Here is a 27680-nt window from a genome sequence, read left to right as displayed (position 1 = left end):
TTTTCCGAAGGGCTACGATTACTATTTTCCTCCGGCGCTATGCGGTGAAACACGAAACTATGGCTCTCCCGAAGAATGGCATTTATTTTCCTACGGCACTTCGTGGCGGCAAATACACAGATTCTTTTCCAGTCTGAAAAATTCAATCACTAACGGAACAAATTTCTTTCGAAATGAATGAATTTGCGTTTGCAACTGCCCTTGAATGTCTCTTGCCTGTTATATAAACCTACAGTTCAACTAGCAAATTCGATCGTTCATTTCCTTCACGAAAGCAAACTAACAGTATAACATAAGAGTTTCTGTGGCTGGACTGTGGTTATGCCGTAGATGCGGATTCCAATAACGACCAAGAAGAAAAAGTAATTCGTTGTGGGAACAATGTGGTTAGGGGCGCACAGCTGTGAGCTTGCATTCGGGAGTTCGAATTCCACTGTCGGCAGCCCTGAAGATGGTTTTGCGTGGTTTCCCATTTACACACCAGGCAAATGCTATGGGGGCTTTAGAATAACACTCACGTATCCCCTGCCTGCCGTAAGAAGCGACTAAAAGGGGCCCCAGGGGCTCATACCTTTGAAGCGTGGATTGGCGGCCATGGGGCGCTGAGCTGAGTACTAGCACTGCTTCCTCTTACTTGTGCCAAGCTCCTCACTTTTATGTATCCTATGATCTCCCTTGGTCAACACATGTTCTTTCCCGACCCCGACGGTATTAGAGCATTCGAGGCCTCGGGAGTCTTTCATTTTCACGCCCTTCGTGGCCCTTATCTTCCTTTGGCTGATACCTTCATTTTTCGAAGTGTCGGATCCCTTCCATTTTTTCTTTCTGATAAGTGTTATATAGGGGATGGTTGCCTAATTGTATTTCCTCTTAAAACAATTATCACCACCACAACCTGGGGCTCTACCTTAATTAAGGCCACGACCGCCTCCTAACTCCTAGCCCTTTCCTATCGCATCGTCACCATAAGATCTATCTGTGGCGGTGCGACGTAAAGCCAATTGTAAATATATATACACTATGTAGTATTTTAATTTCTACCAGGACGTGAACTTTGCAGTCGCAACGACCTGATTCGTATGGGCTCTTCTTGAATTATTGTGTGATACATTTACTCTTCTTCATTAATCGTCATAGGAATATCACTTTTCTATTCAAAACGCATTTAAAAAAAACCTTTCTAATGTGCTTTTATGGGGAGACCAGGACACTGGAGCGAACCGAGACTTCGTCTCTACAACAACACAGGCACTCAGAGTCGCCTGCATCTTCGAAGAAACCATTGAAATGATGATGATGATGATAAAAAGGTGATGAAAAATAATTTGCTTTTGTGTGCAAGTCATTCTCGCACTGCCATTTGGAATCGCGCTGAGGAATGGAGCGATAGCCGTATACTTAGCGGCACTGCTTTAACTGTTGCTTCTCTGTCAATTTAGTAGGCCTGCTTGAAAAGACCGCGCATGCAGAGGCCTCGTAGACAACGACCCGTTTCATAGCTGGTTCACAAGATCCACTACACCAGCGCGCTCCCGACGTAACGTGCCATAGCTTGAAACTAAAGCTCCCTCACGAAAGTTACCGATGTCTTCCGATTATTTTCGTACAGCGCTATGCGGCAAAACACGAAACTACTGCTCCCTCAGGAGCTAGACTCTTGTCAGTGAAGATGAGCAAGAGAACAATTTTTATGGCGTCCTCCAAGTTAAATTTGTTATGATCATGCTGAAGAAAATGGAGCGAGAGCGGCGAGTCGTAAGCCGCGTGTGATTCGTTAATGGCATAACTGGAGGTACAAATCATTGGGAGATTAAAAGACCCCCAAGAAATTAGTCCCTTGCACAGCATGGAAGAAAAATATGAAAATGTGGACAGAACAGTTCTGGAGTAGATCAGAGAAGAAAGAGAGAATGGCAATGCACAAAAGAATGCTGTTTATCATAAAATTACATGGAGTATTCATACTGTAGGGACGGATTTTGATGCAAGTAGAGGATGGTCAGAACTCTTCACACACTGAAATGGGCTAAGTTTATGGAGAAGGATACCACTGAACCAAGAGCTTCCATCAGATTATACAGATTAAGTGGTCAAATTTCACCTCTTCATCGCCAGACATTGGACTCCGCAATGCTGCGCAGCCCTGAACTCCATGCAGCATTTTGCTGCTGTGGCACAGACTTCGCATTTAGTGATGTGACCAGCCAGTTGTAGTAAGAGGGGGCTGATACAAAACTGTTTAAATGTGCTAATGTAAATTTTTGTGTAAATATAAGTATAGATTTAAATAATTCTTAGGATTTACTTATAAAGATTAGATATTCATTTTTCTGGTTTCAAACCATGCCTACCTAATCTATACATTACACAAAATCTTCACCTATCATATGAGGAATATCCTATAAATAAGTTTCCCTATTTTACAAGAAAATTCAAGCAGGTTATTTACACTTGTGAAACATTTCATTTTCATTATAAAACTCGCACACTACTTTCCCACACAGTTATCATTTCTGTCCAAACACTTTTTGCATTTTTGCAGCAGTTTCTTGATACCTTCATCACACCAGGTCGGGTCCTGTCTTCGTAGCCAGCGGTTCAGCTTTGCTTCCACCTCTTCATCAGTCACAAACCGCTGGCCTTCAAGGTGCAACTTGAGTTGTGGAAAGATATGGAAATCACTCGAGGAGAGATCCAGAGAATAAGGTGGATGGGGAAAAACATCCCATTGGAAGTTCTGCAGCAAATCCTGGGTTCTATGAGCTGAATGGGGGCACACGTTGTCATGAAAGAGCAACACTTTCTGAGACAGAAAACCAGGACGTTTTTGTTAGATTGCAGCTCTCAGCTTTGGAAGGACCATGCAGTACCTCTCGGCTGTAACTGTAGTACGTAGGGGCAGGTAGTCAACCAGTAAAACTCCATTACAGTCCCAAAAGACAGTAGCCATAACTTCGCCTGCAGAGGCCTGGACCATTTTTGGTGCACGTTTGCCAGGTTTCTTCCATACCACGCTTTGTTTCTGGAGTAGAATGAAGCACCCAGCTTTCATCTCCAGTGACACTGTGGAAAAACAGTTGACCTCCCTCCCTTTGAAGCATTTGCAGGAAAGCTCAGGCCGCTTCTGTAAGTTGTTGTTTGTGAGTATCAGTAAGCATCTGTGAGACCGATCTTGCACAGACTTTTCAATACTGCAAGACATCTGACAGGATAGTCACAACAGAGGAGCATCCAATTTTCATACCAGGAGCAGTCTATTCATTATCTCATCAATGCTGAAGCACTGATCTTTGTCCACCACATTCCGAACTGCAAGAGTCGCTGTATTGCCCGTAGCGGTAACGGGCCTGCAGCTGCGCTTGTCATCATGCACATTTTGCCATCCTTCCAGGAACCAGGAACGCCAGCAGTGAACCATTTGGATGTGCATGCATCTTTCACCATAAAAACACACCAAATGGCGATGAACATTGTTACGTGTTTCGTTTTTTGCTATGAAAAAGTGAATTACAGAATAGAGTTCACAAGCAGACATGCTCTCAAGTGGTAGCTCTATGGCAGCTGGCGCCGTAATGGCGAACAGGGTGCAAGCACGTGCTGCTGAAGGTCAAGTGCAGCCACTGTACCACAATCAAAATTCCTACAGTACCAAATTAATTTTAAAACATGGTTTACAGAGAGAAAAAAATAGGGAACTTTATTTATTGGATGGGCTTTGTACTAACCCGACTGCCAAAGATGAAAATTAGGAAGAAAGAAAGTGAGAGAGAGAGAGAGAGAGTGAGTGAGTGAGTGAGTGAGTGAGTGAGTGAGTGAGTGAGTGAGTGTGTGTGTGTGTGTGTGTGTGTGTGTGTGTGTGTGTGTGTGTGTGTGTGTGTGTGTGTGTGTGTGTGTGTGTGTGTGTTTTTTTTATAGGCAAGTAAATACAGTAATTCTGTTATATCTTTAAAGCAGTTTTGTGTTTGGAACAACTGCTGCCTTCAGGGACATTGCATATAGGTATTATGTTCCACACTTCAACTATTATTTAATCTTTCTTTATTCTAATAAATTATTAAAATTTTCAAAAACCTGCCAATAGGGAGGCAGCTTCTGTTGCTCCAGGCTGCTAATATAAACTAATTAAACAAAGAAGGAATGGGGTAAGGGCCCAGGCAATGTGAAATACCTGAAAAGTAGTACACAGCTGCCAACGCTCGTGTGTCGGTGTTATGTCAGAGCTGTTTATATATGTGCAGACTGAAATTCTGTGTTGAACATATCCACCAGGGGTGCTTATAAAACAGGTGTACATAACCTGGAAAGATCTGAAGACTGGGCTAAATGGAAGTGGCTTATAAATAAGATGATGTAATAGTCTGAACTTGGAGGCATTGTCTGCAGTATATGAAAGGGTACAGAGTTATTTGAAGAGCCAGCAACTAGCAAAGCAACAAGCTTCACAAAAGGCACATAGACTGTGTGAAAGCGATGATCTAGTAAAGTAAGTGGGACAAAATTCCAGCAGAGGAGCAGACTTTATATTTATTAATTGGAAAATTGTGCACAATTGAATAACGTGATCAGAACACATTGAAAACAATTGCATTCATAGCACAAAGTTAATCCAAGTCTCAGAAAGTCAAGAAAGTAAAAATGAAGGACTTAAAACAAGCTGAAAATAATAAATAATGTTATTGGCTATACGTCACATTAAGTACACTGCTGTGCAAAACTCAAGGACGAGATAGATAAAGCAACCCAACATATCAATTACTCTGTGGAAATGAATGAAAAAGTTGCAACATGTTGCCAAAAACGTTTCCCACATGTGCACAGAAACTTGGCGTGAGCTCAGTGCGACTACAGCGCCAAATGGGTCTGGTGCCACAAAAAGAGGCAGTTAAAGGCACACGACAAGACAGTGTGAGTCAATCAGCGAGCTGTTATGGTGCACTGTGGTCATTTTATTCATTACAACATGGTCCAGAGATAACATCTGGACGACTTCATACTGGGAAGAAATATCGTGAAAATGGGAAAAGAACGAAGCGTGACAAATGTAGACAAGAGCATCTCTGAGATCAGGAGGTATTGTTTCAGTGTTCCTTATTTTGTTTATGAGCATTAGTGTATGTTCAGCAAGAATTCGTCCACCTTCCTTGAAAAATTCAGCAGGAATGCCATCTGATCTGGCACCTTTATTGTTTTTGAGCTGTTTAATAGCATTTTCAACTTCGTGTAAAGAAAAAAACTTTGCCAAGATGAGATTTTGTAGGTTTTTGTGGAATTTTCAAGACTTCTACTTCGCTGATCTCTGGATCCTTATTCAGTAGTTCATGGAAATGTTCTTTTCATCGTGCATTAACAGAATTGCTGTCGTTTAGAAGAGTAGAGCCTTAAGAGGATTTAGTCCTTGAGCTGTTGGGCCATATATGTTTTTTATCATGCTGAAAAAAGCTCTATGTTGTTAGTTTCTGCTAGATATTGCATTTCTTGAGACTTCATCGTCCACCAACTGTTTTTCAGAACACGGGTTTTCCTCAGAACATCTGCTTTCGCTTCTTGATACTCTCATTTCTTAGAGAGTGAACTACGATCGATTGCAAAGCTTGGTGTGCTGCTCTCTTCTTGTCTATTAGAGACTGAATTTCATGGTCATTTTCATCAAGCCAGTCTTGGTGTTTGACCCTTCGATTGCAAAGCTTGGTGTGCTGCTCTCTTCTTGTCTATTAGAGACTGAATTTCTTGGTCATTTTCATCAAGCCAGTCCTGGTGTTTGACCCTTCGATTGCAAAGCTTGGTGTGCTGCTCTCTTCTTGTCTGTTAGAGACTGAATTTCTTGGTCATTTTCATCAAGCCAGTCCTGGTGTTTGACCCTATGGTGTCCTACTGATTCTTCACCAGCTGATGGTATTGCAGTCTTCAGTGTTACCCAGTGTTCTTCATTGCTTTCAGGTTATTTGTAACTGGTTTCCAGTGGTTACACGATACACAGTTAAGAAAAGGGGAAAATATCAAATTACACGGCACTTAAAACCTTAGCTCACAATATGAACATTAGATGAACTGCTCCGATACAAACAAAGGGAACATCAGGTTGGACAATGTGACAACTATAATAAAGCAATTCGGAGGGGGTCTGGGAAACCTACCAGGGCCATAGCTACGAAAGCTGCGGGTTTCCAAAAGGGGAAAAAAAATCAAATTACACGGCACTTAAAACCTTAGCACACAATATAAACATCAGATGAACTGGCGCCGATACAAACAAATGAACATCAGCTTGGGCAAGGTGACGACTATAATAAAGGAATGTGGTGAGGGTCTGGGAAACCTACCAGGGCCATAGAGATATGAAAGCTGTGAGTTTCCAGAAAAAATCGACGGTGAACCCTTGATTCTAGATATTATTTTCCAAAATACACATTACAAACAAAATCAGAGCCGGGCTGAGTGGCTAAGACGGTTAAGGCGCTGGCCTTCTGACCCCAACATGGCAGGTTCGATCCTGGCTCAGTCTGGTGGTATTCGAAGGTGCTCAAATATGTCAGCCTTGTGTCGGTAGATTTACTGGCACGTAAAAAGAACTCCCGCGGGACCAAATTCCGGCACCTCGGCGTCTCTGAAGACCGAAAAAGTAGTTAGTGGGACGTAAGGAAAAATAATATTTACAAAATCAGAACAAAATTCATCTATCCAAACAATCCAGTTGCACCTTTTCCAAAATACAAATTAGACGTACTTCGCCAAAAGCTTTGCTATTAGGTCAAGAGGTTAACTAGAGATATCTTAACATACTGCGACTTTATCATACAATTTTGAGGCTAAGAGGAAACACAAGATACAAATACCATATTAAATGAAAGTAAATGTGCTTTGTAAGGCATCTGAGAAATTGGGTGGCGAGTCTGGGCGAGTAGGGCAAACTCCTATGTGAAAGTACAAGCGAACATTAAATGTAAAAGTTAAGGTGGAATTGAAACCAGCAGCATTTACCCCAAGGTAGCCCATCTCGGGAGCAAGGATTCGCCGACGTGCGTCTGATCGCTGGGCTGACGCGAGAACGAAAGGCCACTAAATCTTGCCTCACTCTCTTAAAAAGTCAAAGCTGGCCCCAGTGTGATTACAGAGTGACCAATCAGGACACAGGAGCTTCCCTATCGCCACACAGATCCACCAATCAAAACTCTTAATCAAGTCACAATGTTTTCACAATATTCCAGAACATTGGCAGACACTAATCGCGAACATTCCCTCTTCCAGAATTAGAACGATATGCTTCCAGAATAGACAGGGGCCAACATACCCTGTTCAAAAAGTCTGCGTCACAAAATATCACTTAACTATAATGATTTACAATCTAGTAGTTACTTAGGTAGATAAAGGGGATACAAATAAAATATTCTACAATAATATTTTACACCATACAGGATAGGTAGATAAAGGGAATACAAATAAACCATTCTACAATAATATTTTACACCATACAGTAAACATTCATTAAAACAGATCCTAATACAGGTCTCATCCTTCCTCCCCCACCGAAAATCGAGCTATGCTCGACAATTACCATAAGATTACTAGGTGTGTGTGTGTGTGTGTGTGTGTGTGTGTTAATCACACCCGGAAACTTGCACACCATAGCACAGATTTGTAAAACATAAGATAATGGCATTCACAAATTATTTTCACGTATATAGTGCGCTGATAGTTGTTGGAAAGTTCGACAGTCGTCTCACACACAAACATGATTTTCTTCAAGTTGAAGAACTATGCACAGCTACACGAATATGCCTGTGTAGGAGGGGGGGTGTAGGCGAGAAATCGTTCACTTCTGGAAAACCTGCAAGAAGCAACCAGGACTTCACCCAGGACTGTGCTCTGAACAGTACCAAACCCTCCAGCAATTCGGATGAAAAACAAAAACAAAAATCCTATCTGCGTTTTTCTTTTATCTTTGTGTCCAATATTTTTGCATTTTGAAACAGAACAAAGTTATCATAAATACGTAAATAACTGTTCCATAATACATCTCCCAGTATGACAAAAACTGACTGAATAATTACAAGTTGAGAGACATTATGGTTTGGAAAATATTCAAGGGCAAGGTGTGAGTAGCAACATCGCTTGTTTTTGGTAAAATAGTTTTAATTAAGACATAAAGATACCATCATTTTGCACTAAATATTACAAATTTTATATAAATTCTCATATACAGGAAGCTAATATGTAGAGAAAACTACATTATTGCAACAAAAGGGTTCTTTGTAGAGAAGGAATGATACTGAGCCAATTCTGGGGATTTTTTGTTCCAATTTCTCAGATTCTTTGAGAAATAAAAGGTAACTGAGTCACCACTGTAAAAATAGTCACCAAAACTGATAGCTATTATAGTCTGAAAAAAGAATCCAATTACTATCAGTACACTTTACCTGTCCAGAAGATGATCCATTACATCTACCAACCCAGATACTTCATTTTCTATGATATAGTCAACACCATCTTGCCCTTGAACAGGCGAGGTATGATCCATAATTTCAGCAGCAACAGATATATCATGTTCAGTATTCTCAGTATCTTCTGCAATCTCCTCACCTTGGGCATGTGTACCCTCAGATGTGGATGAACCTATTGCAAGACAAAAGACAGTGACAAGATAATTTGACAGGACTTCACATATCAAGTTGGAAACATTTTTAAAAGATCTTATATAATTATACATTTGAAGATAACATCCTACAGAAACACATTTTCACAAAGATATGAAACATTTTGTTATATGGTGACCAAATGTGTTCCTGTGTTAGCAGCATTCCATTTGTTTGCCAATTTGTAATGCTCAAATGTATTTAAGCATGCATCCCCAAAGTATGCAATTGCAAATTTGTGGTTTATATGGAAGTAGCTTGAGAACGTATTGAAGCCACTGAATCATCACATGGATTCCAAATGAAAGAATTGCGGTATCTGCTTTCATAACCATTCAATGATTTACCTGGATTTAACTACTCATTACAAGCAAGAAAATATTAGTCAGCCCTATGAGAGCTGCATCACTGCTTATTTTCTTAAAAGACGTCACCTGAACTATAAACCTTAAATTACAGAAATATCTTACCCAAGTATAAATGGAACATGAAATACAATTTGGAATTCAGAGCATTTTGTAGTCAAAAGCACCCGGGAGCAGAGAAAGGCCATTGGTACTGTGTGCAGCCATGAAGTAACAAATGATACATTAGAGATTACCTATTGTAATCAAATGCTGCTACTGTTTAGACTGAATAAGACTCAACATCAAATGAAGTAAGAAATAAGAATGGGACACATGAGTACACTGCAGCAGTGGTTCCCAAAGTAGGTCCTCTGCAACCCGCAACAAGGTTTAAGTGTGTAAGGAGAATATACCTAATAATTGAATTTGCATAATTACTGGTCCTTAAAATTAGGTTTTGGCCTTATAAATTTTAAGGATATAAAATTTTACTAAGAAGTTCCAGGGAAATAAAGGTATCACTGTCCCAATATTCAAAAAAGGAGACAGAGATAATTGTGGAAATTACACACAAGATGCTTTAATACCATGTGCCAAAGTCTTGCAGGGCAACACACTGGAAAACAGTCCAGTTTCATCTAGGTACAAAATCATTGCCATTACTGTTACTCATTATGAATAGTGCTAATTGGAGCAATATATTAATATCTGTTTGTATTTAAATTGTTCACTTCTAAAGCGATGTGTATTGATTGGGTGGACCAAAACCTAACATTGTTTCTTAGTTTTAACTGTATCAATACGGATCTACACAATGAAGTTCATAAATTGTACTAATAAGTACCAGTCGATTTCAACTTCAGCAAATTTTTTTAAGAAATATACTAATTAGCACATTCCGAATGCAACAACACTTCACAAGAACTATGGGACTAACTGTTATGAAGACGTTTTAAATAGAATACGATCTTGAGTTGCTGATAAAATCTGGGTTTCTATGGATGAAACCACCGACTCTTAAGGGAGATACGTGGCAAACCGAGCTGAGTGGCTCGGACGGTAGAGCGCTGGCCTTCTGAGCCCAAATTGTCAGGTTCGATCCTGGCTCAGTCCGGTGGTATTTGAAGGTGCTAAATACGTCAGCCTTGTTTCGGTAGATTTACTGGCACGTAAGAGAACTCCTGGGGGACTAAATTCCGGCACCTCAGAAAACTGTAAAAGTAGTTAGTGGGACGTAAAGCCAATAACATTATTATTGATACGTGGCAAAATCTGTTGTTGGCGTTCTATGGAGAGACCAAGCAGGAGATAAATTTCTAATTTCCTGGGAAGCAATGGACAGAACTAACCACTCAACAATTGCAGTTACCTTCAATATTCTTCTTTTTCTACCGCTTTTCCCACATCTGTGGGGTCGGGGGTGCGAACTGTGTCGCACATGTGGATTTGGCCCTGTTTTACGGCTGGATGTGCTTCCTGACACCAACCCATATAGGAGGGATGTAATCTCTATTGCATGTTTCTGTGGTGGTTGGTAGTCTAGTGTGTTGTCTGAATATGAAGAGGAAAGTGTTGCAACAAACACAAACACCCAGTCCCCGGGCCAAAAGAATTAATCATAAGCAATTAAAATCCCCGACCCGGCCAGGAATCGAACCCGGGACACTCTGAACCGAAGGTCTCAATGCTGACCATTCAGCCCATGAGTTTGATTGGTTGTCTGGTATATGTAGACCTACTTGAGAGTTGTGTAATACTTGCATTTATTTTGTGTGTTTGAGCAACATTATTTCATATTGGTTCATGTACAGTATACTATTTTAGTTTCCTTTATAAATGTGAGAGTGAGATCATGTTTGTTAGCATAATGTAACTCTGTTATAAATTATACGATAATATGAGGATAATATGACCAGCCTACAATTAACAATTAGTTCTAAATCTCCACTTGTTGACAACACATTCTGACATTAGTTATGGTACGTCAAGAACATGAAATGATATAGGTGGGTCAAATGAATCCCGGTATGTAATATCCTTTTTACCCAAGACTTATGATAGAGGAAGAAGATCCATTTTAGTTTTGGACATGTTTTCAAGTCAGATAGAGCAGGACCGACAAGTTTTGATGTGTTAGAACACCATTAATTTATGTTACCCACAGTTATGTTTTGTTCACATTTTTAAAATTATTATCCTGTCATGTTAGTCTTAGGAGATTATTAACGTTCGTATATTATACTATATATGGTTAAAAAGGTCCCAAACCTTGATCTAAAGGTTGTCTACAGGCTGAAGATGCCCAAATAATGGGTGAAACATGTACCTGACCGGGTGAGTCTACATAAATTCATGTAGATTCAAACCACATTAAACGTGGAAAATATTGAATAGGTGATTTTATTAAATTATCCTTGAGTTTTCTATGCCTAATATGAGGACTGTATATAAAGTAGTGGCACTATTGATAGAACGCAATATTCAATGAACTAACGAGTACAACTGCATTACATTCCTTCACCGTAGTCGCCCACGAAGTCTATTACCTTTTGCCAAATGTCGGGAAGCCATTGGAAAGGCGTTCTCTGTTGATGACAGTGAGTGGGTGCCCTACTGTGCAGTGTACAGATACATCTACAGATAATTCCCGGACAGTCCATCGATAGTTTATGAAAATGAGACCACTCATGATGTCAATCTGATCTTGAGGAATGGGTGGCCGACCTGTGCGAAGCAAATCCACAGTCTCATTTTGACCCGCAACAAACGCCTTGACCCACCATGCAACCATCCTATATGTTAATGCATTCTCGCCAGAGGCTTCACAAAATCCTTGATAACATTCTGATGCATTTTTGCCATGGACAATCTCAATTTTAATCCACGAACGCTGATCACCTTTTGAAAACATGCTCTAGAGTAGTGAAATAGCCACTCTTCACTTCAATGCCACACAGCAACAACACACTCAACTGCATGCCTGTCAAATGCACACAACACATCGACAACAGTGCCACCTGACCGCTCCCATATCGTATTTGCTAATGCAATGAATCTGTTGTAGCCTGAAGGAGTGAAGCAAGAAAATGTTCTACTTCTAGTCACTGATGAAGCTCCCTATATGGCAAAGGTCTCCAGTTTCTCTACCCAAAAATGATACATACAACACGCATTGCATCTGCACTTAATAGAGTTGCGGAAGAAATTTGTGGAAATTATCCTGGTGTGGATAAATTAATTTCAGTAGAGGAAGAAAAAGAAATTCACCGAAGCTCCACTACGAGTACAGAAATTCAAGGAAATGGTTCCTTGTGTGCCATTGCCTATCCAAATCATCCTCACACGCTGAGGAACGTGGCTTAACGCTGCAAACTACTACTACTACTGTACCAATGACAATGCCATCGAAGACGATGTTAATGCTTCCTCCATTAAAACTGCCAGGATGTTGTTTTTCAAGTACCTTACTGAATGGAGATATCACATGTATCAAATCAAATTTCAGCTAATATCAACAAAAATAATAATACAATTACAAGAAACTGGTGTTCATCTCTATGATGCCCTTCTTCTGGTTAAAATGTTGAAAGTGAGTTAAAGCCTACATGTGGGTAAGTTGGTGAATGTGTAAATTCAAGACTAGTGTAGCTGGGTTGGAATGAAGGGTACTCTACTCTCTCCAAGACTCCGAGTATCATCGCCATAAGGCGTATCTGTGTCGATGCAACGTAAAGCAACTAGCATTAATTTTTTTTTTAAATAACTGAGTGGCAAGCCAGCAACATTCTATGACTGTGAGTCTCAAATGAACTCTAATGATTCAATTTGATTCAAATATGCCCCATATGCCCCAGTAACGTCCTGCAACATTAAGCAGTCTTTTTCTAGTAACAAGTCAATGTTGCTTGAAAATAGAAGACTGTTCCTATTTGAAAAAATTTAAAATTTAAAATTTTTTTTAAATGTATGTAATATGCTGTTGTAATTCTTAATGATCGCCCATCAAAATGTGACATTTATTTCATTCTGTGCAGAGTCAAGAGTTACCTCTGGATTTAGCAATTCAATTAATTCAAAATATAATAATTAACATTATTACTTACATATTATTATATTTATTATTAATATTATTAAAATATTTTTTAGTTCATAAAGGTTTGCATATCTCTAACATTTTTACATCATTAACATCCAGGCCCTAATTATGAATATAATGCAGTTTCATTCATTACTTCTAGATACATCTTGACTCTGTGTTTTAAACATCTCTTATCAATGGAAATGATTGTAGATACCGTGTGTAAGCTGGAGGTGGGATGTTTTGTAATTAAATCATTCATTGGCATATGTTTTGAGCGACATTTATGAACATTTAAATAGCTTAAACACAACATTGATTACCTACATAAAAAAAAAAAATAAAATAAATCATAAAGCGCATTAGTTATTACAGTACTTGCATGAGCAAAATACTTTTTAAAATAATGTTAAAAACATGCAGTAAATTATATCACCTTAAAATATTGCCATTACTGTTACTCATTATGAATGGTGCTAGCTGGAACAAACACATGTTGATGAAATAGCATTGCAGGATTGTCCTCTTATGCCGAGTTTATTTACAAGCTTTTTTATGTGGCATAACAATATGTGAAACTATTCCGACAGACCTGAAAATATGCATTTGCAAGACAATTGGTTTGCACTTTCCTGAATAAATTTCAACTCTGAGATATTGAAATTCAGTTTTGATTTAATATATTCCATAGCTGCAATTTTCCATGTCTAGAGATACCAGTCCCCGTCAAGAATTTGTGCAGTGACAATTTCTCCAAAAATATTATTTTACTCAGTAGGCAAATGGACAATTTCCTCCAAAAGCCGTAAATGTAGTTTGTGGGATGTAAAGCAAATAACATTATTAACCCTTTGAGAGTCAGGTTTCTTAGCCCCTGCACACCCCAAAATTTAGGTTTTTGCACATATTTGTAAAACAACCCTCAAGAGGCATTATATTTTAATGATCGAATGAATTTAACACAGTATGTTAACAAGAAAAATTGCGAATACATTTTTAGTAATGTTTTTCGGTATGATAATCCTCAAAAGAAGGTACAGGGCAAAGATTTTTGTTGCACTCCTTACAATGGTAGATAGTCCTCGTGTTCCTTTTCTCCCTTCTTGATGTGTCAGCACACACATGGGACACTCTTGAAGGTGGTCTTCTTCGTGGTTCGTTTGGGGGGATATGGGAAAGAAAATGTCGGTGTGTTAGCCTTGTCGGATTATACCCGCTAGACGGACGACCACCAGAAATAGATGAAGTTCTTGTGGGCCCTGTTTCAGTTAGCGAATGAACAACTTCCAGTCGAAACTATTTCAATGACCTCTTGTCTCCTTTCAGAATCCTCTCAATAAAGAAGCAATTCAGTATTATCACTTCCAAGAAATGGAAAAAAAAAATTCTTGTACCATTTGATTTTATTTACCTTTGTTCGCTTCGGACATGGCGGCTAAAAGACCTCATCCTCGCTTTCATTTAAGTCTTCACCACTTTAATTATTTCCAGATATACCTCCTACATAGTCTTCATCACTGTCTTCAAATACTGAACAATCACTTTCATCATTCATAAGAATTTCACGAACTGTATCGTTGCTTGTAAGCAAGCTCGACTTGGCACAGCCATTTTCAACTGTTTGCAATTGACTCGCTAAAGCTGAAGACATCCCCTTAAAATGCATTTCAATTCCAGCGCTCCCCGGGGTGATAACAAAAACCTGACAACTTCAGAAAATAGCCAACAGATGACGGGAACTATCCGTTTTTCGATTGTTGTCCAAAGACATACAGTTACGAAGATATATCACTTCAAATTCCAACACGCATTATATATTCCGCCGTAACCACAGCGGTACAAACCGCTACACGCAATATATTGTGCCATGACCTTCAAGGGGTTAAAGGACAATTTCAATTTTTGACAACAATTAAAGCACTGGATGATGTAAAAAAAAAAAAAGTTTAAAATATGCGTGTTCAACATTGATAAGAAGTAGAGAAAAACCCTTAAACAAGCGGTGGTGATGTTAGGTCAGCAACGAATTTTATCCATTGTTGAAACATTTTTATTGCACATTATCTCCTCTTTTCTTCGAGGGACAAATTACAATCACTATTCCCCTACAGGTGTTAGCAGCCATGCTTCTGGGTCATATCACTCAACATCCAGAGAGCCAGCAGATTGGTCAGAACCGATAAAAGACTCATTGGACATACAACCAAGTAGGGTTGTGTCATTTTGCAAATAAACATCTTTTCGCATCTCTACTAACACTGGATAGAAGATGTATTGAGACTTGAACTTTTACTATGCGATGAGAGAAGCTGAAGAAAATTGTTGTGATCTAATTAATTATACAATGGCCTAAATTAGGACACACAAAACTATACTGAAGAATCAAGAATCAAAAAGATAAAAGCTATTGTTACTAATCCACACATGGCGCATGGTAATATAGAAAGAGGGAATTGGCCCTGGGCCAAAATAAACCAAGGAATTGAATCCTGGACCAAAACTTGATGTCTCATACACAGATTACAAACGTGGGGGACTATGGACCACTTTTACTAATGCACTTAATCTAACCTGTCACTTCCATTTGGTTTAAACACAGCTATTTGGTTTGTTAAGATCACATCAACCAGATCACTATCATTTACTTACAATAGCTCTGTTCATTGTGTCCGCTTACTGCAATATCATAATTAACATGTTAACTGGTAACATATTTTACATTACTGTCCTTTTCCCACACAACTCTGCAATTACAAAATTGCAAAATAATGTCACTGAATCTTTGGCATATAAACCTTAATTTGAATATTGCCGAGTATTCTCATAGCCATTTATAGACGTGGGCAGCTTAAGCTCAACGATTAATACAGATTTATTTTCTTCATCTTGTGCACGACGGAAGTTCAAACAGGAATGAGGGGAAGTGGAAACACACATCTCGCGTCTTGTCTTGTACCAATAATAGATAGAAAAGTTCTATGAAACCAGAAATTCACGATGAAAATGACAAACATCTCACATACATGTCGCACCTACCAGATATCGTTTAACGGTGATAATCGATAGTCATATGACCGTTGTACAAATGGATCAATTCAATCGGTACCAATGGATAGTAATGGCCGAAAATAAAGTTTTGGATGTTTTTCTGTCAATAAACATGGTTTCGGCATTTTTAAAAAATAAAGAAAAACTGATTTATAATGAATTACCTATAAAATCGCAAGTATTTGCTAAATTTGCATTATTTGCATTTTCAGTCTAAATTTGCATTAAAATTTGAAGCTATAAAAAAAAAATACTAAGTTTTCCATTCCTAGTAATCTTAAAAATAAAATTTCAGGAGGTTCGCTGTCTGCAATGTCGCTTGCAATATTTTGATATATTTATCCATTTTATTTGAACTCGCCTCCCAATGGTATCACCACCTTGACAAAGGCAAAATACATTTTGCCAGGTGTTTTGGAGGCTTGCGTGTTCAAATTATCCCTAGAGCTATGCCGGCAGGAGCATATACTCCTTGTAGGCCCACCCAAGCCGAACAGGTGATGATCCAGACTAAGAGTGATACCCTGATCCTCCAGGTTGGGGGTTGGTGCATGGGGGCTAACTCCACCACAACAAAACTACATATTGTTCAGAAACCAAATCGAGATAATCGGACGGTCCCAAACTTACGACGAATAAAGCGCGCTAAATGGCAACGATACGGATATACTGGAACATGGAATGTGAGAAGTATCTTTCAGGCTGGGACTAGTAGAAAACTGGAGGAGGAATTACTTAAATATCAGATACATGTGGCAGCATTACAAGAGATATGATGGAAGACAATCGAGGTGGCAGATATACAGCGCTACATTTTGTTCAATAGTGGGGAGGAAGAAAATAGAATAGGAACAGAGTTTTAAGGTCAAGAAATCGGTCAGTCATAATATGATTGAATATGAAGCAATAAGCCCCAGACTATGCCGGTTAAGATTGAAAGGGAGATTTGCCAACATATCACTAATTAGTGTCCATGCCGTAACAGAGGATGATGAAGAGGAAGAGAAAGAACAGTTCTATGAAAAAATGGAGCAAGTATGTGACAAGTTGCCCAAGTATGATGTTAAAGTTGTCCTAGGGGATTACAATGCCAAAGTAAGCAAAAAAAAAAAAAAAAAGAGAGAACCACTCAGTGGGAGGATATCAGAGTAAACACCAAGAATCCAATGAGAACGGATGGAAATTGATTGATTTTGCCTTTAGCAAGGAGATGGTGATTAAGAGCACATGTTTTCCCCATGAGGAGATCCATAGAGAGACATGGATATCACCAGATGGTCTGACAAAGAACCAGATAGACCATGTGCTGAGAGATGCGCGACATGTCTCCAATATAATGGATGCGAGAAGAATGCGTGGTGCAGACAGTGATTCAGATCACATATTGGCGAGGATCAAGTTCCAAGAAAGACTGGCAATGAAACCCACGCACAGAGCTGAGCAAAGCAAGGTCTATAATGTAGAACTGTTGAGGGATGAGAAGGAGGAGGAATAGTGTACAGACCCGCTGCAAAGTAAACTACAGATGGGCAGAAACAGGAATCCATTTGATGATGAATGAAATTGTTTAAATTCTTGCAGTTTTCATATCAAACTGTAAAAATGACAAGGTACTCTATTGTACTACTTGATATGTATATGCAGCAGCTTTAATGTATAAAAATGTATTAAGGTCTTACAAGTTTGATAAGCCTGAAATTGTTGTTATATAGAAATCACGCTCCTGAAATGAAGTTGTTTTACTGTTCTGGTAGTGTGAATTGCAGTGTGAAGTGAGCTGTTAACACTAGAACAGCGGAAGGGGTCAATATGACACCCACCTTCAATTTTTCTTTAATAACGTGCGCACTCTTGTATCATTTCCCTTCAAATATTTTGACTTTTCATCTTTTTTCGTCCCGTTCACGGTGCTGTATCGCACCCAGCAAAATATTTATATTTTCATTGATTTCTGATATGCCATACCCTGGACAGCGGGAGGGGTCATTTTGACACTTGTACAATATCCCTTATTACAGCAGTTTGCATTGTCAGGCAACAGTGTGTACCCGGCCATTATTAGGGACAGCAATTCATGAAGGACACAATGTCAAGAGATAGATTTCGGGAGCTTCTCAGATTCCTCCGCTTCGACGAGAAATCAACCCAAGCTGAGCGCCTGCCAACTAACAGGTTTGCTCTTGTCTCTGAAATCTGGCAAAAATTCGTAGAAAATTGCCTTCGCTGTTACCGCCCAAGTGAAAATATTACAGTCGATGAACAATTACTTCCCAGCAAAACCAGGTGCAGATTTACCCAGTTTATGACAAACAAGCCCGACAAGTATGGACTCAAATTCTGGATTGCTGCAGATGTGAACTCAAAATACATCTGCAATGCTTTTCCATACCTTAGTAAAGTTGACGCGCGTCCTGATAAGCAGCCTCTGGGAGAGTACGTAGTACTTCGCCTCATGGAGCCGTTTCTAAACCAAGGGCGAAACGTGACGACAGACAGCTTCTTCACATCACTCCAACTTGCTAAGAAACTCCAAGAGAAAAAGACTTCGTTGGTGGGAACAATCAACCCCATCCGTCGGGAAATCCCTACTGAGGTGAAGAAGTCCAAGTGTGAATTGTACTCTACAACCATCTTGCGACAGACTGGGAACCCACAATGCACCTTGACAGTGTACCAAGGAAAGAAGAACAAGAACGTCCTTCTTCTCAGCACACGACACGCTCAAGTAACAATCAGCACAGAGCGAAAAAAGAAGCCAGAAACTGTAACATTCTACAACGGCACAAAACACGGGGTAGATGTGATAGACCAAATGTCCCGTAAATATACCGCCAAGGCTCCATGCAGAAGGTGGCCAATGCATGTCTTTTACAATATCCTTGACATAACAGCTATCAATGCTTGGGTCATTTACAAGCAAGTAACGGGTAGGAAGATAAAGCGGAAGCAGTTCATCATCCAGCTGGCAAGTGAACTAACAAGGTGGGGCGAGCAAGGGCAACAACAACAACAACAAAATGAGGAGGAAGTTGCAGGACCATATCCATCTAAAAAGCGGAAGAAGTGCCAAGTTGGTCTGTGTAAAGGCAACAAGTCTAGAGATGCCTGCAGCAAGTGCCTCAAAGCAGTGTGCGGATAATGTGCACGAAAAGTAGAAGTTGTGTGTGCAAAATGTGTTTAGCATGTTTTCAGTTTTCCTAAGGAATTACTGAAAATGTATGATCGTTGTAATATCGACGACTAGCTAAGACAAGGTGTTCAATTGGTTAATTTTGTGAAAACTTCTTAGAGAAACAGAAACATGGTGAGTTGTGTGTGAATATTCATGTGTCCATCAGTAATATAAAAGGTCCATACACTAATGTCAGGTATTTATGTGTAAAATAAAGTTGTAGAAAAACAGTAAAAGAAAATACATCTCTTTTCTGTGTTCTAATTTGAACGTTTCCGAGCATTTCTAATGAAGTGTCAAAATGACCCCTTACCGCTGTTCTAGGTATGTGAGATTTTCAGCTGTTCTAGTGTTAAACTAAGTACACAAATTTAAAGAAAGAGAAAACCTGCACCATGAATGATTCACGAGTATAGCAAAAGATTTGCTACACACTATCGTCATAGACTAAAGTGTACAGTGGAACCTCAATTCTCCGTTTTTGGAGGGACCACGGAAAAAAAAAAAAAAAAACTTACAACAGGGAAAACGGAAAATCCGGGAACGAATGAACCATCAACAATTTGGCTAAACATCACAAAAATTAAATATGTGTAGACTACTTATAATCTGACAAAGGCTCCTAAACCAAACCAAATTACAGCCCCAAAGGGCCTTCCGCCTAACAAGCGACCGCCCTCGGTCCGATGGCCTGCAGATTACGAGGCGACGCATGGTCAGTGTAACAAATCAGTCAACTAGAAAAAGAAACTCAGGATAGTAAGGAATTTCAAGTTACCCAATTGCAACAGTCAAGTTTTAGGGAGGAAGGGGGTCTGAGAGTGCTCTTGGTAAACTGCCAAAGTGTAGTAAATAAACAATTAAAATTCGGTACATTGATGGAATCTTATGAGACTGATGTGGTGATAGGAGTGGAATCGTGGTTGAAAGAAGGGGTGGGTAATAGAGAAGTATTTCCAGAAGGGTACACAGTCTATCGTAGAGACCGAGGAGATAAAAAGGGAGGGGGGGTGTTTATTCTGGTGAAGGAAACTTACTGTTCACATGAATGGTTTACCGATGAAAGGGATGAAATATTAGGGATAAAATTAGTTTGTGATAATATGAAGGAGGTGGGAATTATAGGAACATACAGGCCTGGAAGAGAGGAAAGAGACATGGAAATCTTTGAAAAAATAATAGATTATACTCATGAAAACAATAATAATGATATGGTAATAATTGGGGGAGATCTAAATTTGCCTGAAGTTGAATGGAAAGGAGCTGCAAGTGAAGCCCATGAACAGAAACTGGCAAATGAGTTAATTTGGGAGGGAGGATTTACACAAGTAGTACAAGAACCGACTCGTCTCAATAACTTACTAGATGTATTCTTGGTTAAACCATGGGAAATTGTTGATAAAACTGAGGTAATTGAAGGAATAGGAGACCATAAGGCTGTAATAATGGATGTAGGACTCGTACCAAAAAGGCTTAATAAGAGGGTTACACAAGACAAGAAATTGTACAGAAATACTAAAGTTGATGAATTTGGGACTTACCTTAAATCACAATTCAGTTGTTGGATAAGTGAAGGGAGTAATGTGGATACACTTTGGGCTAAATTTAAAGGAATTATTTGGGAAGGAGAGAAGAGATTTGTACCTGTTAAGAAGGGTAAAATGACCTCAGACCCTGTTTATTATACAAGGGAAATAAGAAAATTAAAAAGAAAATGTAGAATAGTAAACAGGAAAATCAAAGAGGGTAGGGAGAGTAGAGAAACTAGAAAACAGCTAATGAGGGAACTGAATAGAGTGAAAAAGGAAGCAAAAGAGAATTATATGAATGGCATACTTCAAGAGGGTAATGACCACAAAGGGAAATGGAAAAAGCTGTATTCATATATCAGGAATCAAAAAGGAAAAGGAGTCCAAATTCCTACAATGGTGGGAGAAGGGGGTGAACACTATTTAACAGATACTGAGAAAGCAAACCTATTTAGTAGGGAATTTAGAGATTCAGTAGATGATTGTCAAGAGTTGGAAACCGAAACAGAAGATAGAGAGGGAGAGAGACAGAGGGAAACAAGAAGCTTCTCATTCACAAACGAAGATATTTTCAGAGAAATCCAACTGCTTCAGCAAGGAAAAGCTGCAGGAAGTGATCAAATTACTGGGGAGGTATTAAAGACAATGGGGTGGTACATAGTGCCTTATTTAAAATTTCTCTTTGACTATGTCATAAATAATAGTGTAATACCAAAGGAATGGAAGGAATCTATAATAATACCAATTTATAAAGGAAAGGGTGATAAAAGGAAACCAGAGAACTACAGACCAATCAGCCTGACCAGTATAGTTTGTAAAATTCTCGAGAGTTTAATATCGAAGTACATCAGAGGGATATGTGATGATAAAAATTGGTTCATGAGGAGCCAGTATGGATTTAGAAAGAAATTTTCTTGTGAGGCACAACTGGTGGGGTTTCAGCTGGACATATCAGATCAGTTGGATTCAGGAGGTCAGTTAGATTGCATAGCCATAGATCTTTCCAAAGCCTTTGATAGAGTGGAACATGGAATATTATTAAAGAAATTGGAGGGAATAGGATTGGACGTAAGGGTTACACGTTGGATAAAAGCATTTCTAAATTCAAGGGTTCAGAAAGTCAAAGTAGGAAATAATGTATCGCAGGAAGAGAAAGTTTGGAAGGGAATTGCACAGGGTAGTATAATCGGTCCGTTACTTTTCTTAATATATGCAAATGATTTAGGGAACAATATAACATCAAAAATAAGATTGTATGCAGATGACATAATTGTTTATAGAGAAATAAACAACATTGAGGATTGTTCAGAATTACAAAGGGACCTTGAAAGTATCCAACAATGGGTTGAAGAAAATAATATGAAGGTTAATGGAGGCAAATCAACTGTTACAACTTTTACAAACAGGAGCTTTAAAACTGAATTTGAATATACTTTGGATGAGGTAGTTATCCCAAAAGATGGCAAGTGCAAATACTTAGGTGTGAGATTTGAAAGTAATTTGCACTGGAAGGGACATATTGATGACATTGTTGGGAAAGCATAATGAGGCTACTTAAAGGATGCAACAAAGAATTAAAAGAAAAAAGTTACTTGAGTATGGTTCGTCCATTATTGGAATATGCAAACAGTGTTTGGGATCCTCACCAAGAATACCTAATAAAAGAAATAGATAGTGTGCAGAGGAAAGCAGCAAGATTTGTAACAGGGGATTTCAGGAGAAACAGTAGTGTATCAGAAATGTTAAAGGAACTTGGGTGGGAAACTTTAAGTAAGAGAAGGGAGAAAACTAGACTTACAGGATTATATAGAGCCTATACAGGAGAAGAAGCATGGGGAGATATCCGTGAGAGGCTTCAGTTGGAAAATAATTATATCGGCAGGACTGACCACAAATATAAAATTAGAAGGAATTTTAGCAGAAGCGATTGGGGTAAATTTTCATTCATTGGGAAGGGTGTGAAGGAGTGGAACAGTTTACCAGGGGTAGTGTTTGATCCTTTTCCGAAATCTGTACAGATATTCAAGAAGAGAATAAACAGCAACAGAGAAAATAAATGAAGTGTTAGAGGGCATTCGACCGGTGCAGGTTATTGTATATAAAAAACATGTGTGTGAATAAATTAATTCCATCCCCTGGTCTAAGGAGTTTGGACAGCTAAAGTAGGGGACTGCCTGTAGGGGTGAAGTACAGTGGGGACTTCGAGGGCCCTGGGACCGCTACGGTAGCTGTGAAGGCCCTTCAGGAACTCTGAAAAGTGGTGGCAAAAGGGGCTCTGGTTAAGACGCAGCAGGTCGTTATGCTACTTAGGATCCAGAACGGGTAAAAAAAAAAATAGTAAGTAAATAAATGCAATGTAAATATTAATGTTATACCAGTTTTATAGTATCATTTGAAGCAATTCCACATACTGTATATCAGTTGACTATATTTGTAAGTAGTACAGGAGATATTATAATTAGAATTTTGTAAACAATATAAATTTATTAAGGATGAGCTGTGTGTTTAATAGAAAACATTGTTAGCGTAAATTGTATAATATTGTATTATAGGAAAAATTTTCTTCTCTTGTTAATTTAATATTTAGTGCTTGACAATAATGTATTTTAGTGTACCATTTGCCACCGAGGTAGACACCTCATTTGCAAATAAAGAGATTTTGATTTGATTTGAAATCCTCTCAGCCGATATTCCGGGCTCTCTAGGCTGGGGCCGCCATCTCACCATTCAATAGCTCCTCTATTAAAGGTAATCGTAGAATGAGTGAACCTGGAACCAGCCCTCATATAGAGGTAAAAATGCCTGACCTGACAGAGATAATCGAACCCGGGCCCTCCGGGTGAGAGGCAGGCAAGTTTGACCGCGGGGCTGGCTTCAAACATTAATTACTCCTACACGACTTAAAAATCTCGAAACCTTACATTGAGTTTTATCGGGGAAACTTCCTCAGTTTTGCTTTGAAAAAATCTTTCAGTTCAACAACTTTGATCAGTCAGAGCTAAACTCTTCGAAAAATCTAATACCCGTAACAGCAAGCCAAACAACACTAGACCACAAGTAGTTGTTAATTCTCTAATCAAATAAAATAAAGCACATTAGAAACAAAAGAGCCGAACATGATGGCGAAATCCTCTTCTTTATCTTCCATTGTAATTTGTTCACCGGTGTACTGTTCATAGTCAGCTTATGGAAATCTTGTACCGTGTAAATTAGGCCTACATCTGCTTTTCAAGGTTATGTTGAACTCGAGAATATGGTTTCGAATGTCAGTATCGATTTTCAAGTTCGCAAATGCATTAAATTAAATTCTGCCCATCGCTAATCACAAACAAATTGGAAAGAGAAAAAATATCATTAACACTTCCGAAATTACGATTATTCGTGACCTTGAGCTCAGCTAGAAAGTGCGCTCGATGTCCAAGTCGGTACGAGTGCGAAATGATACAAAGCTTTAAATGAAACGTGCGCAAATAAAACAACTGCAGTTTATACAACATTTTAACACAAAAACGTGAAATTCCCAGTCTTATATCAGGACGAAAACAGTAATAGGCAAACCCAAAACCCCCCATGGCTTTATGCATGTCAGGTGCAATATCTGTTCTGGTCTCGATAACATAATCATGTACGATAATATTAAAATAACTACTGTAAATTTGTGTTACCTAAGAAGGAGCAGTTTCGATTCCTGCCTGAAAGCCCAGTGACTATACAGTGCCATGAAGGAAATGCCAAAAACCTGTTCGGCGATACACTCGAAAAAAGTAAAAAAAAATAAATTAACATATAACCCTGGACATAATGTAGACGTTTTGCAAGTACGGTACGAACATTTGATGAAATTCATTCCATCTTCAAGTAGAGCTGTCGAAATGTGCTCTGTCTCCTTCCAATAGTTGTGGACACACTGCTTTATGATTTCCACGGATTCTCTAAACAATACCGCCTGAATGCGATGCTAAGGTGGTGCCCTATGCAAGTTCGCCGCCGATCGCTTTTCCAGTGCAGTAGCCTACTACCTGAAATTACCGCAATGACGAGATGTTAACACCATGATCAGTAAGTACGCCGTACCGGTGGCCATCCTTTCGTGAGATGCAGTTTCTTGAAAAACGCATGATCGAGGGACTGAAATTTCTGGAAGGTTGATTCAGGAAATAGTTTCTTCGAGGAACGGATAATGCGGGATTTTTACAACCTGACTTAATTAGGATGCTTGCGGGACCACGTAATTTGAACGAATAATACGGGAAATCATAGTTTCCGGGAACATATAATCAAGGTTCTACTACTGTATATGGATAAGAAAGAAATTCCACCTTATCAATACTGTTTATTGTAAATATAGACTTACATCAGTACCGGTTTCGACCCTATTTGGTCATCATCAGCTGACGTATCATGGTTTTACATCTATTAGGCATTGGTTTGTATTACTTGTATAAAAAGATGTCATCCATTAGCACATCTGGATGTCTAATGGGGATACGAGTTGAATGTATGTTGTCATTTATAAGTTCGTAAAAGTAAAATTGTTTTTGCGGTTTAAATACGATTTTTAAAACTTAACCTAAGCTTAAAAACTAATTGTACATACTCATTAAACACATTAAAAGCACTAAAAATATTATATAAAACACTTAATGGGTTTAAAAGTTCATGTCTTGCATATTGCTTCTTCAGATTTCCATGTTAAAGTCTTGTAAACATATATTTACATTGGTTGATTTTGTGCTCGTAAACAATGGCATAGGTTCTGGAGAAAGTTCTATTTGACTGAAAGATGTCTCCATGTATGCTTATAAAAAAAAACCCATGTCAATAAATGATCCAATAGTGTGGACAGAGACAGTATGTGGCTCAGCTGTAAACAAAATCTTGTTCTTAAAGGTTTGAAGCAGATGATGAAGCATACATGAAGACATCTTTCAGTCAAATAGAACGTTCTCAAGAACCTATACAATTGTTCACGAGCACGAAATCAACCGACATAAATATATGCTTACAAGACTAACATGGAAATCTGAAGAAGGAATACGCAAGACACGAAATTTTTGAACCCATGAAGTGTTTTATATACTATTTTTAGTGCTTTTAATGTGTTTAATGTGTATGTACAAATAGTTTTTAAGCTTAGGTTAAGTGTTAAAAATCGTATTTAAATCGCAAAAAATTTTACGAACTTACAAATGAGAACATACATTCAACTCATATCCCCATAAGACATCTGGATGTGCTAACGGATGACAACATCTTTTTAGACAATACAAACCAATGCCTAATAGATGTAAAACCACGATACGTCAGCCGATGATGACCAAACAGGGTCGAAACTGGTACTGATGTAAGTCTGCATTTACAATAAACAGTATTGATAAGGTGGAATTTCTTTCTTATCCATATATGTGTAATCAGTCAATACGGACATGAAACTCCTAAATAACAACAGACTAAAGTAATAATACATACATACATTCTCATTATAGACTGTTATGCCTTTCAGCTTTCAGTCAACAAGCCTCTGAGAATTTACTAAACGTCGCCACAATCCTCGATTTGCAACTAGTGTTGTGGCCTCATTTAGTTCTATACCTCTTATCTTTAAATCGTTCGAAACAGAGTCTAACCATCGTCGTCTTGGTCTCCCTCTCCTTCTCTTACCCTCCATAGCAGAGTCCATTATTCTCCTATGTAACCTATCCTCCACCATTCGCCTCACGACCGCACCAAAGCCGTTTTATGCGTAGAGCTTCATCCATCGAGTTCATTCCTAAATTAGCCTTTATCTCCTCATTCCGAGTACCCTCCTGCCATTGTTCCCACCTGTTTGTACCAGCAATCATTCTTGCTACTTTCATGTCTGTTACTTCTAACTTATGAATAAGATATCCTCAGTCCACCCAGCTTTCGCTCACGTAAAGCAAAGTTGGTCTGAAAACAGACCGATGAAAAGATAGTTTCATCTGGGAGCTGACTTCCTTCTTACAGAATACTGCTGATCGCAACTGCGAGCTCACTGCATTAGCTTTACTACCCCTTGATTCAATCTCACTTACTATATTACCATCCTGGGAGAACACACAACCTAAATACTTGAAATTATCGACCTGTTCTAGCTTTGTATCACCAATATGACATTCAATTCTGTTGAATTTTTTAACTACTGACATCAATTTAGTCTTTGCGAGGCCAATTTTCATACCATACTCATTGCACCTATTTTCAAGTTCCAAGATATTAGACTGCAGGCATTACGACCAAGTCGTCAGCATAGGCCAAACTGCTTACTACATTTCCACCTAACCGAATCCCTCCCTGCCATTTTATATCTTTTAGCAGATGATCTATGTAAACTACGAACAGCAAAGGTGAAAGATTACAGCCTTGTCTAACCCCTGTAAGTACCCTGAACCAAGAACTCATTCTACCATCAATTCTCACTGAAGCCCAATTGTCAAAATAAATGCCTTTGATTGCTTTTAATAATCTACCTTTAATTCCATAATCCCCCAGTAGAGTGAACATCTTTTCCCTCCGTACCCTGTCATATGCTTTCTCTAGATCTACGAAACATAAACACAACTGCCTATTCCTCTCGTAGCATTTTTCAATTACCTGGCGCATGCTGAAAATCTGATCCTGACAGCCTCTCTGTGGTCTGAAACCACACTGGTTTTCATCCAACTTCCTCTCAACCACTGATCGCACCCTCCCTTCCAAGATACAAGTGAATACTTTGCCTGGTATGCTAATCAATGAGATACCTCGATAGTTGTTGCAATCCTTCCTGTTCCCTTGCTTATAGATAGGTGCAATTACTGCTTTTGTCCAATCTGAAGGCACCTTACCAACACTCCACGCTAATTTCACTCTCTA

General features: G+C 38.9%; 1 protein-coding gene across 1 annotated transcript in view; it reads right to left on the bottom strand.

Annotated features, from left to right (window-relative positions):
* The window catches only part of HUWE1 (HECT, UBA and WWE domain containing E3 ubiquitin protein ligase 1), a 1366532-nt gene that overhangs the window by 525532 nt on the left and 813320 nt on the right, over positions 1–27680 (bottom strand). Inside the window, exon 35 of the mRNA XM_068226019.1 lies at positions 8415–8610. Coding sequence (XP_068082120.1) covers positions 8415–8610 — 196 coding nt within the window. The remainder of the gene's footprint in view (positions 1–8414; positions 8611–27680) is intronic.

The sequence above is a fragment of the Anabrus simplex genome, chromosome 2 (assembly GCF_040414725.1).
Source record: "Anabrus simplex isolate iqAnaSimp1 chromosome 2, ASM4041472v1, whole genome shotgun sequence".
NCBI classification, from domain to species: domain Eukaryota; kingdom Metazoa; phylum Arthropoda; class Insecta; order Orthoptera; family Tettigoniidae; genus Anabrus; species Anabrus simplex.
This window is presented reverse-complemented; position numbering and strand designations above follow the sequence as displayed.